Source organism: Convolutriloba macropyga, chromosome 6 (assembly GCF_964194025.1).
Source record: "Convolutriloba macropyga chromosome 6, txConMacr16.3, whole genome shotgun sequence".
Lineage (NCBI taxonomy): Eukaryota > Metazoa > Xenacoelomorpha > Acoela > Convolutidae > Convolutriloba > Convolutriloba macropyga.
The window spans coordinates 60292485-60305622 of NC_134473.1; the positions used below are offsets into that span (position 1 = coordinate 60292485).

The 13138-nt window shown below is 35.0% G+C and overlaps 1 protein-coding gene across 1 annotated transcript; it reads left to right on the forward strand.

Annotated features, from left to right (window-relative positions):
- The first annotated feature begins 645 nt into the window (after positions 1–645).
- Positions 646–12195, forward strand: LOC142341104 (uncharacterized). The gene is made up of 5 exons (XM_075391984.1): positions 646–741; positions 1279–1495; positions 3963–4289; positions 11245–11441; positions 11724–12195. Exons 1-5 carry the CDS (start codon positions 671–673, stop codon positions 12010–12012), a joined length of 1101 nt encoding a protein of 366 aa, XP_075248099.1. The 5' UTR covers positions 646–670; the 3' UTR covers positions 12013–12195.
- The last annotated feature ends 943 nt before the right edge of the window (positions 12196–13138 follow it).

Below are 13138 nucleotides of genomic sequence, written 5' to 3' on the forward strand. Positions count from 1 at the left end.
AAAATTGGAAATCAGGTAAGTTTAACTTAACTTCTCTAAGTTATAATTTAACATCTCTTAAACTCTATCTAAGTTACAAGTTAACTTAGAATAACTCAACCTGTACTATCTAGTGCTATCTCAGTCTTAACAACTTTAACTATTCTATCCCTTCATGCTCGGTTCATATTTGATGCTGTTTAACATAACTTATTAATTCATATTTGCTTTTAACTTTATCTATTACTTAACTATATACCAAGAGTAGAACTAGGGGTTGAACTCTCAAGTTATACATGTGGTCCCGCGATTAACCCCGTCGTTTAAGTATCTAATGTACGGACCAGCAGTATAGCTTGAGTCGCACGATGGTCTGGACAATGGTCACACTACGGACTTATCAGAGGGCAAAGTCGCACTACGGTCTGATCAGAGGGCTTTGGGTCGCACGATGATCTGATAAGAGGGCAAAGTCTGGGAAATGGTCTGATCAGAGCGGTCTAGGGTCGCGCACCTAAACATGGGATCCCTTTAACATCAAAAAAACTGTATGTCGCATTATAGTCTGGAACAATGTTGGAGGGGTATGTCGCAAAAACTAAGTAATCTGTTATTTCATCATGATAGAGTTATTGTGCTTTTCGTGGTAGGAAACATAGCGTTTGATGTGCCGTACACTTTCTCATGTGGGATGATGTGTGTGATGAGTCTGAACAGATTTCTAGCTGTCTGCAGACCACATTCCTATCAGACACAGTTCAGGTACACTTCTTTATTACACTTCATAGAAGCTGCTTCTAATCTTCCTATGTGCTCTCAAAAAAGACCCAACAAATATATTCAATATTCAAGATATTCAATATGTCATTGAAGCTGCTTGTCTTTCAATGTGACCTAGAAGCCAGTTTTTCAAAACTACCCGAGCCGGGGATTTTCCCCAAAACAACTGTGAAAAGAGCGTAAAGAGTGTAAAAAATACACCCCTATTTCTCCGCTTAATTAAGGTTGGAAGAGTGCAATTATCAGAGTGTAAATTTTTTCACATCTTTTGTTACTACCACAAAAAAAAACGGTTATTTGGCAGACTAGAAAATCCCAATCCCTTTTGTTTTGCCTTAAAAAAGAATTTTGCTCGATTAGTTTTGTTGATGAAAAGAATTCGGGTCGACTTTAAAATCAATATTTACACCCTCCGACTCCCTGTACTCAATTAGTATTTCCTATTTCAAGAAGTCCAGCTACAAATTACAGAACCCGTGAAAATATATGTGTGACTAATGCGCTCCAAAAATGTTTCAGCATCAAACGTCAAATAGTGATCTACTTCGTTCTGCTAATGGTCTCTTGTGCTTCTTGCTCTGCGACTGTTACCAGCTGTTTGATGGATGACAACGCTCTTCCCAAACTCATTTGGGTTATCCAGAGAAGTGTTCTCATGTTCATCACTGTCATATGCATGATTGTCGCTTACTCCCGAGTCGTCACCACAATCAGAGAGTCGGGGAAAAAACTCAAGGTATCCAAAACCGGGATTCAAGTTTTAATACAAGGATCGTGTATGACCTAGAACGATTTAGCAAAAAAAAATGTAAAAGTCCGGAAACGAACGCACAGAAGTGTGGACATAAGATATTTTCGTCTCGGATGGTCTGGACATAGGCACTATCCGTCTGGGACGGTCTGGACATACCGGTTTCTGTCTGGCGCCTTGATGGCCCCAAGAAAAGGCAGAGTCTTGTAGGAATCTTGGATCTTTCTTGAATTATCTGACAAGAATAATTTTTTCCAACTTGGGTATTGTTTTTGTTTCTTTGTATTTGTATTGTTATTTCTCAAGAAAGTGTAATAAATATAGTTAAAAGATAATTTTTCACTTTGCAAAAATTATTTAACTAAATAAAGTGTATTAAACACCAATGTACTGTAGCTCGGAGAAATAAAATAGAACTGATAACTGTAATAGTTTATTTTCAGAGGTAAGCCAAAAAAAACTTGACTCAAATGATGAAGTCAGTTTGACTCTTTTTCGTTAAAACCCACTGAACGAAAAAGAAGGAATATATTGATTTAAAAAAATAAAATAAATCAGGCCACACAATTTTTGTTATTATTTAAAATCATGGCTACAAAACAAGTATTATAATCTAATCGGGTATGCTTTTGCCCAGAATGTAATTTGAAACCAAAAGTTCTGGAACAATGAAATAGTCATTTAAAATCTCAGATCTATACTTTTCCCCCGTTTAGTGGGCAGAAAATTTTTACGCAAGTGCTACGTTTTACATGGTGACGTGGTGAAATGAGCAAGTGTCTTTGTTATTAAAAAGAATTTCGAATTCCATTTGACCAGCATCATAATTATGGAGGTAAAATTAACTTTTGATAAGATTTTAGATTTAGAATTTTTTCTAAGTTCTCTGTTTTTGATAAGTAAGTAACTCTGTTTTTGGCAAGGAAATTTTACTTTCACGGTTTAAATGGCAAGAGATCCTGAATTGTTCAAAAAAGCAGTTCAGTTTTCAACAGACTGTAAACAGTTTTTCATATAGTTATTAACAACACATGTCATACTGATCATATGTTATTGTGTTTATGTTTTTTCTTGGTTCTGTTATTAAAACAACTTATTATCTCTATAGCTTGTTTTTCCTTTGTAGTGCCTGTTTTATCCAAGACAGTATCTGCATTTTTTTTTACTTTTAGTGTTAAATCTCTGCAACCGGAAGTTATTTAATTAGACAAGACGTAATCAATTTAGACCTAGTCAAATAGACTGTGCAAGTTTTCTTTCTGCAACATTTAGCAGAAAAAGTTTCGAAAAAAGGACGGAAAGTGGACAAGATGTGTTTTGTTTACGTAATGTCAGGTCTGGTCTGCTCTTAGTTCTAGAAAAGAAATTGTTTAAAGCAAAGTACTCGGGACATTAAATCAAACAAAAAAATAGGCAGAAAACTGTAAAACTAGAGAGAGCACTTCAAAAGTTAACTTAAGTTAATAATTTCTACCCTAACAAACGGTAATTTTTTTGGAAATCCATTTTGACCAACAATTTTTGAAAATAATTTACAAAATTCCTGAAATTGCCTAATGTGTGAAAAAAAATTACATTGGTTCGGCCAAATTTTTTCATCACTGACTTTTCTCAAACTGATGGATGCACAAAAAAGCTTTTTTTTAGTCATTAAGTTTAATATTACGTTTCACAATCACTCGATCAATTAACAAAGAAATAGAATTTTAATTTTTTTAATCTTTTTTTATTAATCGATGGAACGATAGTGAAACGTAATGTTAAACTTAAAACCTCACGTGAAAACAATTATTTAGGACAATCCACTGAAAAAAAGTTTTTTTGTACATCCATCAGTTTGAGAGAGCAACAGAAAAGTCAATCAAAAATTTTTTGGCAATGTAATTTTTTTGTACAAATTTGGCAATTTCAGGAATTTTTTAAATTATACTCAAAAATTGTTGATCAAAATAGATTTCCTAATATTACCAAATTTGAGTTATTTAATTTTTTCCTTTTAGATCCTATATAGCATTGTTAGCGTTATTTTTTTCCGTTATTTTGGTTTTCTATTGCAATTAGTACTTTTGGTGGGTTTATTCGCTTTTTGATTTTTATCAAAATCAATTTATAATTGGTTTTGTTGAGGAGGAAATGATTAACTTAAGTCAAACATGTTCTCTTCTAGAGCTAAGAGCAGACACGAAATTACGTAAACAAAACACATCTTTTTCAGTTTCTGTCTCAAAACTTTTTTGTGCTAAATGATGTTGCGGATCTCTCACCGACCCAAGGTGTTGCGGATCTCTCCCCGACCCAAGGTGTTGCGGATCTCTCCCCAACCCAAGGAGTTGCGGATCTCATGCTGAGTCGTATGATGCCTCCTTGTAAGCCGTCAAATATGTATGGGGGTTCTGAGTCGAGCACAGAATTCCGGCTGGCTTTCTTGTTTATTTCAATGCAAACTTTTTAGCCACGAATGGAATACAGCAGAACTGGTGACAATAATGACACATGCAATCAACGGCGCAATCGCTCCCTTGATGAAGCGAGTGAACAGAATCAAGGTGAAACCCAACCCATGATCCAAAATTGTCAATCAACTTCAAACGCACAACCAAATATCATCCACGAAGACCATCGGGAAAATTTGAACGGCAAATCAATGACGTCCTCTTGTGGCAAGGCGGAGCCGGAGGAGCATGACCAGTCAAATATCCAGCAGAAGGAACAATGCCTCCAGGCCCATATCATTAGCAAGAAAATGAAACCATTTCACGCCGCATTTCTCAAACCACAGGTATGGCCTCATTCTACACTCGCCAATTGACAGAAAATTAGAAAGGAGGGGGGGGGGGGGGTGGGGTATGGGACGAGTTTATGGACAAGAATTTGAATGCATCATTAAGATTGATTTTTGTTAGTTTAACTACGCAAAATTTAGCCAAGACGTCATCAGTTCAATGTTCCGTTTTGAAAAGCGAAGGCAACTTATGCAAACGCAAGTCATGCAAACACAGACAAAAACAAGTATGGAAACCACCAATGATTTCCAACTAGCTAAGTAGGAATGATTTCCAACCACCAATGATTTCCAACTAACTAACTAGGAAAAAAGCGAAACAAAGCAGTTGCTCTTTCTTGCTCGTTTTATGCCATTCAAAAGCTTTGAAATTCACGTTGCTTCATTATCAAAATGGCCAACCAAGAGAACTTTACTACAGGAAACATTTCCGAACTGAAACAAATTATTGAAAAACTTACAAATACTGTAACAAAGCAAAACGTAGTCATACAAAATCTTACGGATCGTCTCAAAAAAACTTGAGAATAACCAAATTACTTCAGAAAATAACATTTATCAGTTAGAAAAACGATTAACAGCAGTAGAAAGATATCAAAACAGACCGTTTCTTATTTTTACTAACATCGACATCCCAGCTGATGGTAATGTACTTGCACCAATTTTACAAATAGTAAACAACATCTTACAGGCTAGTTTGAATTCCGACGAAATCAAATCTCGATTGCCCACCAACTAAAAAATGGAAACATTGCACCTATTATTGTTCAATTTTTATATTTGCAACAAAAAAACATAATTCTGAAACGTGCTTCATGGTTAAGAGGTCTGAGAAATTCGATGGGGAATCCTATTTTCATTCATGAACGACTGGCGATAAAGGATGTTATCATTGAAAAAAAAGCTCGAGAACTGGACATTCACTATAAGATTAAGAAATCACACTTATGGGTTTTTGATGGTGAACGATATCAACCAGTTGATGACATCAGCGAGCTCCCGGACTATCAAAGGAGACAACAAAAGAGTTTGCAAACTGTACAAAATGGTACTCCATTCATGAATAATAAAAGAACCTATGCATTTTCGCCTGATATGGACGCAACAAACAATGGAAATGATATACCTATGAACAAAAAACAAAATATGTACGGTGTTTCATTTCAGCAAAACAAAAGTTATGCATCAAAAAACTAACATTCACAGTCTTGCTTGTTAATATCCGGTCTCTAAACAAACACCTTGAGGAACTTCAGGTTTTTTTGCAAACATTTGAGTCCCTACCAACTGTGATTTGTCTTGTTGAAACTTGGATACAAGAGGGGTCTCATGAAGAACACTTCAATATATCAGGTTATCAGAAAATAATTGCTAAAAACAGGGTGGGAATTGGTGGAGGAGTAGCCATGTTTTGCAGGGAGGATATTCTTCTGTTAGATAGCTTTGCAACGAACTATGATGAGAGCATAGGTATAAAAATTAGAACAAATAACGAAAACTATACTTTGATTACATACTATGTTCCCCCTGGTTTCAATAAAAATCAGTTCTTGAATGAATTTGACAGCTATCTTGAGACTATGGTGGATGCGAACCAAAATCTTATCATATGTGGAGACTTCAATATAGATCAACTATCTCTGACTCCAATAAAAAAGCGATTTGAAGATGTTATCTCTAGTAACGGTATAAACCTAATGGATTCGGGTATAACTAGAGAAACGTCAACAACAAAATCGTCCCTCGATTTATTTCTGACAAATATCAACAAAAATCAATGCATAGTAAATTCTATCAGTTACGACATCACAAATCATTATCCAGTAATTTTCAGTCTAACAAAAAGCATGATTAAACCCAAGATAAAAGCATCTAAACGTCGCAGTATGTCTGCCTTCAACAACAAAATACTGTTTGAAAAATACAAAAAGGAACTGGAAAACAACTTAATCATATTTCAGAACAACAATACGGATCAAACTTTCAACGCATTTTGTAACTGTTTACATTTTGTAGTCGACAAACACCAGCCTTTGGTTGAAATAAAACAAAAGAAAAATAGGAACCAATGGGTCACAAATCGATTAAAAATTCATTTTGCGAAGAGAAACTTTGCAAGAACAAAATGGTTGAGAACAAAAAATAACATCGATAAAAATAGATATCTCCAACTGAAAAGAAAGAGTACTCAAATCATGAACGACACAAAAAAAGTTTTCATACAAAACAAAATTCAAAATTGTGGTTGGGACTCAAGGAAAATGTACAAAATCATAAACAAATTGATAGACAGGAACAGAAGAAGTGACGTGAGTTATAACCTTGTTTTCAATAATATTGGAACTGATGACCCCAGTAGCATAGCTGATTATTTCAACGAACATTTTGCAAATGTTGCAGATGAAATAGTAAGCAAATTACCTCAACTAAGCTTTCCTTCATCTATTTATGCTGAAGAACAATCTATGATGCTACATGAAAAAAATGTAGTAGAAGTGCTTTCACAAATAGCCAGCCTACAAAATTCTTTTTCGCATGGCGTGGATCTGATCACTAACACCTTCATTAGGAGATTTGACAGAACTTTAGCCCCATTTTTAGTTATTTATATCAACGAATCTTTTTTGAGCGGAGTTTTCCCAAATAGCCTAAAACGAGCAACTATCCAACCGCATTTCAAAACGGGATCAAAAACTGATGCCAATAACTATCAATCAATTTCGATTTTGCCGTCTTTTGGAAAAATAATTGAAAAAATTATGAAAATAGAAATTCTCAACTACATAGAGAAATTCAAAATTCTTGGTGAAAATCAGTTTGGTTTCCGTAATCGGAGATCAACAGTTGATGCACTCGTAAATGTAGTGGAAAACATAAGGTTGGAAAAAGAAAAAGGGAACAATAGCACCACGGTCTTCCTAGATTTGCAAAAGGCATTCGACACTGTAAATCATTCGCTGCTGTTGAAAAAATTAGAAAACTTTGGAATTAGGGGTCAGGTTTTAAGCTGGTTTTCTTCATATCTCAAATCAAGAACACAGTGTGTTATATGGAAAAATAGATTATCGAACGAACTAATAGTGAAAAATGGAGTTCCTCAAGGTTCTGTTCTGGGTCCTGTATTGTTTGTACTGTACTTTAATGACTTTGTGGACGCTTGTAAATTATCCACTCCGTTTTTTTGCCGATGATACCAGCCTCCTTTTCAAAAGAAGACCAACCTCTGAAGAATTAATTACTGAAATTCATTCAGTTTCACATTGGCTACATCAAAATAAATTGGACTTAAACGAGTCAAAAACTTTTGGTAATGATTTTTTTTGAAACTAAAGCAAACACAAACATTCAAAATTGGCCAGTTCAGAAGTGCAATACCTACAAATATCTAGGAGTAATTTTAGACGAGAATTTAACTTTCGAAACACATGTGGAATCCATTTGTTTAAAATTAAAGAAGTGGATCGCAATAATTGCAAGGCTAAGGAGAACTTGCAGTCGCAACACCGTTTTGATGTTCTACAAAACTACGGTGGTATCAATTTTTGAGTATGGACTTCATATTTATGGTGGATCAACGTTAAATAAGCTTCAAAAATTGAACGGTTACGAAAGAAAATTTTGAGAATTGTCTTTAGAAAGAAACCAAGTGACTCCATCTTTGATACTTTATTCGAGTTCAAAATTTTGACAATTTGTGAATTATACATAAAACATCTACTTTCATTCAGCCTTAAATCTTACTTTGGGTTACATTCAAACAAAATGATGAATGAGATTTTGACCGCAAATCAAAATTTTTCGAAAAACACTCGCTCAAAAACCACTCGCATTATACAAACAAAAACGTCAAAAAGAATTTCAACTCGGACATCTCTGGGTTATCGCGGTAGAATTTTGGTAAATTTTCTACTGAAACAAAAAATACTACCTCAGCTTGAACAAGAGACCATGTCCTGTATAAAAGTTAAAAAGCTAGTCAATGCACTTCAATATAGCTTGATCATTCAAAACGATACGTTAAAAAAACTTGTCTCTAAATAAAGTCTGGGCGCTTAATTAAGATACGTTAGTATTTGCAAGCGTCCACTCCTTATGAAATTTTGGATTTATGGATTTTTAATAGTGGATTCTGCTGTGTCCACAACTTCTGCGTGCTTTATAAATTAACAGGAGAAATTTAAATTCAAACTATATGCGAATTAATGAAAACTGTTAATGCAATTTTTGAAAATTGTTGTTCAATATTTTATTACTCCGAAATTACTTAAATCGAATGGGATATCATAAATGCGCAGACGAAAAGGGAAAACAAAACATTTGAAATTAATATCTGTGAAAATTAACAATTGCCTTCTTCATTAAAACAATTAATTTTTTAAGTCTCAAAAAATTGAGAAATAATGCGTTTTAATTTTTTTCAGCTTTCAAGTATTTTGGTTAGCCGTAAAAGTTTGTTTGCGATATTGATGGAGCGATATAAAAGCAGCAATTGTTTGTGATATTGATGGAGAACATCAAGTCTTCGGGAGATACATTTGCTAGAATGTTTTGCTATGTGGACTTCTAAATATATCTTGACTCTCTTTTTTGCTCTCACAGTTTTCATTGTGATATATTAATAATTAGAAAAAGAATCTGTCCACCGACCAGGAGGCTTTGAGTTATTTGTCAAAAACTGACCAATAAATGAGCTTGGCAGGAAATCGCGTGGAGAATTAGAAGACTTTTGTTAACATCAATTTGCTTCCATTTCACAATTTTGTGGATCAAACAGAAATTTGTTTCACTTTTAATTTTACTTTTTCAAATTAGTTGCTAGGGTGATTAGCTGGCTCCCTATTTGAAAAAAAGTACTGTAACTTAATCTAGGCGGCTAAGCATCTTTTTTCCTGCGTTTCTTAGCGGTTTCTTGCTTTTTTCGTACTGAGGATGCACAATCATTTGTCTCCATCAATTCTGAACAATCCATCAACATCTAATTAGTTGAGAAAAAAGAGCACTCATAAAAAAAACTGTCACGGACGAACAATTAAAAAACTGATAATACAAATCAAGAATTCAATGATAATTCAGAAAAAAGTTCAAAAATGGTTCTCACATTTTTGAACAGGGAGTTGCTAATGAGAGTTGAACAAAGACCTGACAACTTCTTAGTATTATCTCGAATCGAAACATGTACAACAGTGAAACAAAACATGAAGAAAAGAGTTATGTACAAAAAATACTCTAAAATTTCACTGGTTCTAATTAGAAATTACATTTGATATAAGTTATGAGAAATTTTTGAGATCAAGTTTAGATTGTCAATATGTCCGGCAGAAGACCTCATCCTGAACATTCTACACGGAATCGATTGATGAATTTTTGTGCCAAATTAGCTAAAAAATCAAATTGAATGTTCAAAGTAGCCTGAAATAAATATAGCGTTCAATTTGTGTCTACTGAGTGCTTGACTGGAGTATATAGCTATATAATTACTTTCAATAATTACAAATTATTAAACAAAACTTGGCATTTTGTCTTAATTTGAAGATGATGGAAAAATAATGTTTTTTCCTGTTCTATGAATAAACGTTCCAGATGACAACCTCTGTTGATGTTTTTGCTCAAAACTAGACTGATTTCATTTTATGGCATCCATTTGGAGAGCAATAATCCCATTTTGTAAAAATACCTTGAGGCAGAGCATTCAAACAAAGTCAGACGAAGCATTGGAAGCTATTTTTGGATATACGGGTACTATTAAATGCTCTGCTGTTGGCTGCAATTTTCCACAAAAAAATGGAATTCTAGGAGGTATTTCAAATCAGAGTTATTGGAAAAGTAATCATATATAATCGGAAAATTGGAAAGCAGAGATTCAAGTCCCTTTTTACTTCATTCCACAAACAATTACTTTTTTTGGAAGTTTTTTATTATGAGAAAATTTCTAATGGTATCATATTTTCTCTCTGCACAAAAATTATTGATCGGTGAAATTTTACTGAACGAAAAATTCCTGGCTGCTCAAGCTAATGATCCAGACAGACTAGATTTTTGATCAGGCGCACTAACGCGCACAATTTTTACGTCTTTGCCAAAATACACGGTCGGGGCAGCCTCAACAAAGATTTCCTGATTAGAATCAGACTCGAGCACTCTTGACTCTGTTCGGAGACAACTTCAAGTGCATTTATGTCTAATCATTGACCCTTTTGAGCGCAATATAATCTGATAAGAGAACATTTTGAGCTTAAATAAGTCTGATCAGGAACGGTCTATTTAGCTAATTTGGCTCTGTTCGGAAGGTAATTCGAGCACATCTTGGTTTCAATAAATAAGGCAAGTTGGTATGATCAGAGCTCATTTCGAGAGTGCACATAGAGCTAAGGAAAATTTTTTCGGCGCACTTGAGCCTGGTCTGGGTTGCATTCAAGTGCACTTCGGGCGAAGAAAAATTTTGTGAGGGATTCAGTCTAATCGGTGACCGTCTGATCAGAGGTCAATTCGGTGTGGTACGACATGATCAGATATGATTTGGATTATGCAGTAGCCAGGTGGCTTTTGTGGGTGGGCTTGCCCCCTTTCCCCGATGTTGACGATGCCCCGCCTGTCCCTCCTAACCCAGGACCGCATATCATTCGCCATGGCGTAGATGCAGAAAGGTCGCCGCACCACAAGCAAGTTGTGGATAGGCAGTCACACACTACTACTAATATATCTAGTATTATGATACAAATGCAACTAAGTTACCAGTAAAAAAAAGGCAATAAGAGCCGGTATCCCGCCTAAATTAGCTGCGAATTGCAGCTCTGTGCGACAGCTACAACAACAACAACAACAACAACAACAACAGATATGGTTTCCGTCTGGGACCTCAGCTTGAGTAGCATATAATTCCTGACCCCCAATTAAATTTGTAGGTTTGGAACAATAAAATAACAATTAAGTATGTCAGTCGTTGTTTTTGCAGACACCTGAGATTGAAATTGTAAACGAAGTAGACGGGATTAGTGAGTGTACACACGTGTGCGAGGTGAACAAGATCCATTCACTCTATGCCAAACGGGACAGCAGTCTCTGCAATGACCAACATCATCAAATTCACAACGGAACCGCCAAGAGGAACAGCTCACATCCCGTTGTTGTCATTAAGAACCTAATCAACAGGTTAGTATTATAATCAAAAATTAGATCTATTAATTCTGTTTTGGCTAATATGGAGCCAGAGTTTAAAAATATGTCTGCCGTTATAGGGCACTTTATTATGTAAGAAAGCATAAACTATGGTGTATTTACAGAAATGGGGGGGGGGGTTACGGTATACGTACACGTATACCGTATAACCCCCAATTTCTGTAAATAGACGATAGTAGGGTGGGGCTATAATGGGAAAGCTCGTTTTATTTTTTATCATTTCTTCAAAACACAATTTTACAAATTTATGTGTAGATTCAGCGCTTTGGAGCACGAGAGAAAACTGTCAGCCCTTTTCATCAGTGTGGGCTCCGCTTTTCTCATCCTGACGACCCCCGATGTCCTTGTAAACCTGGTGGATACATTCCACCCTGAGTCCACCGAGTGGAGGGCGGATTACCACCTTCTGCAGAGATTTATGCAGACTCTCTTCATCATCAATTTCTCTATCAATCCTATTATATACCTCCTGATGAATAGTTATTTCAGGATGCAAGTTACCATATATTTTTGTTGTCGCCACTCCGCCCATCAACAACTATGACTTTCTTATTTAGCTTTCATCTCCCTTTTTTCTTCAATCGCAGTCAAATTGTGATTTGATGTTTCAAATCTTTTTGGGTTAATTTCCCCCAAAATGTTATGATGCACCAAACCCCTCCAAGTAGTTTGATGTACTATTAAATATCAATTTAAACTTTCTTCTGCCAGTGTGGCCATCTGGTTGAATATTTTTTTAAAAAAAATTGCAACTTTGACTCTATTTAGGATAAATTTTAGGAACTATGAAACATCTAAAAATAATAAATTACGACTATATATCATGTAGTCTTCTATAGTGACCCATATGATCAGATGATTAGATGTGTTGATCAATAGATTTTTTGCTCATTCTAGGGATTTTGCATGACATTTTTGTTGTAAAGTAAATATCTTCGTATTCCGTGAAAATTAAGTTTGAGACAATAACCGCAAAGAATAAAAGTACAAGAAACTTTTCAACAAATTGAATGAACTTGATTGATGAAAAATTAAGGCACTCAACGCAAGTAAAAAAATTGTATGAACTTCTCAACAATTTGAAGGAATTTGATTGACAAAATGAACACTACAACGTCGGATTGAATCCCGGGCTGGCCAACCAGAGCATTTCAGTACTGAACCTGAAAATTTCAATCTAACTTCTAAAACCAGTACTTAAACAGCTTGAGGTGTAATTTTCTTGAATGAGCCTGTGGTGTTATGTAGTATGATGTGAATATGCCTGTGGTATGATGTAGTATAATGTGAAAATTCTAGTGGTTTGATGTAGTATGATGTGAATATACCTATGGTATGATGTAGTATGAGATTAAGATGCCTGTGGTGCGATTTAGCATGATGTGATTGGGCCTGTGGTGTGAGATAAAATGATGTGAATATGCCTCTGGTATGATGAAGTATGATGTGAATATTCTTGTGGTGTGATGTAGTAAAATGTGAATATGCCTGTATTCTGATTTAGTATGAAGTGAATATGCCTAAGATAAATTGTATTATGATGTGAATATACCTGTGATCTGATTCACAATCAGCGCTAAAACAAGTTAAAAACAGAATGGTCATACGATAATGTTATTTATGCTGACAATTGCATGAACATAATACATGACAAGAATAAGGAATCATAG

What these genes read in the sequence shown, in the direction of transcription:
- LOC142341104 (XM_075391984.1), top strand. Translation starts at nt 671, where the DNA reads ATGATGTGTGTGATGAGTCTGAACAGATTTCTAGCTGTCTGCAGACCA. An exon ending in TCCTATCAGACACAGTTCAG is followed by an intron (nt 742 to 1,278) that starts GTACACTTCTTT and finishes AAAATGTTTCAG; the next exon opens with CATCAAACGTCAAATAGTGA. An exon ending in ATTAAGAACCTAATCAACAG is followed by an intron (nt 11,442 to 11,723) that starts GTTAGTATTATA and finishes ATTTATGTGTAG; the next exon opens with ATTCAGCGCTTTGGAGCACG.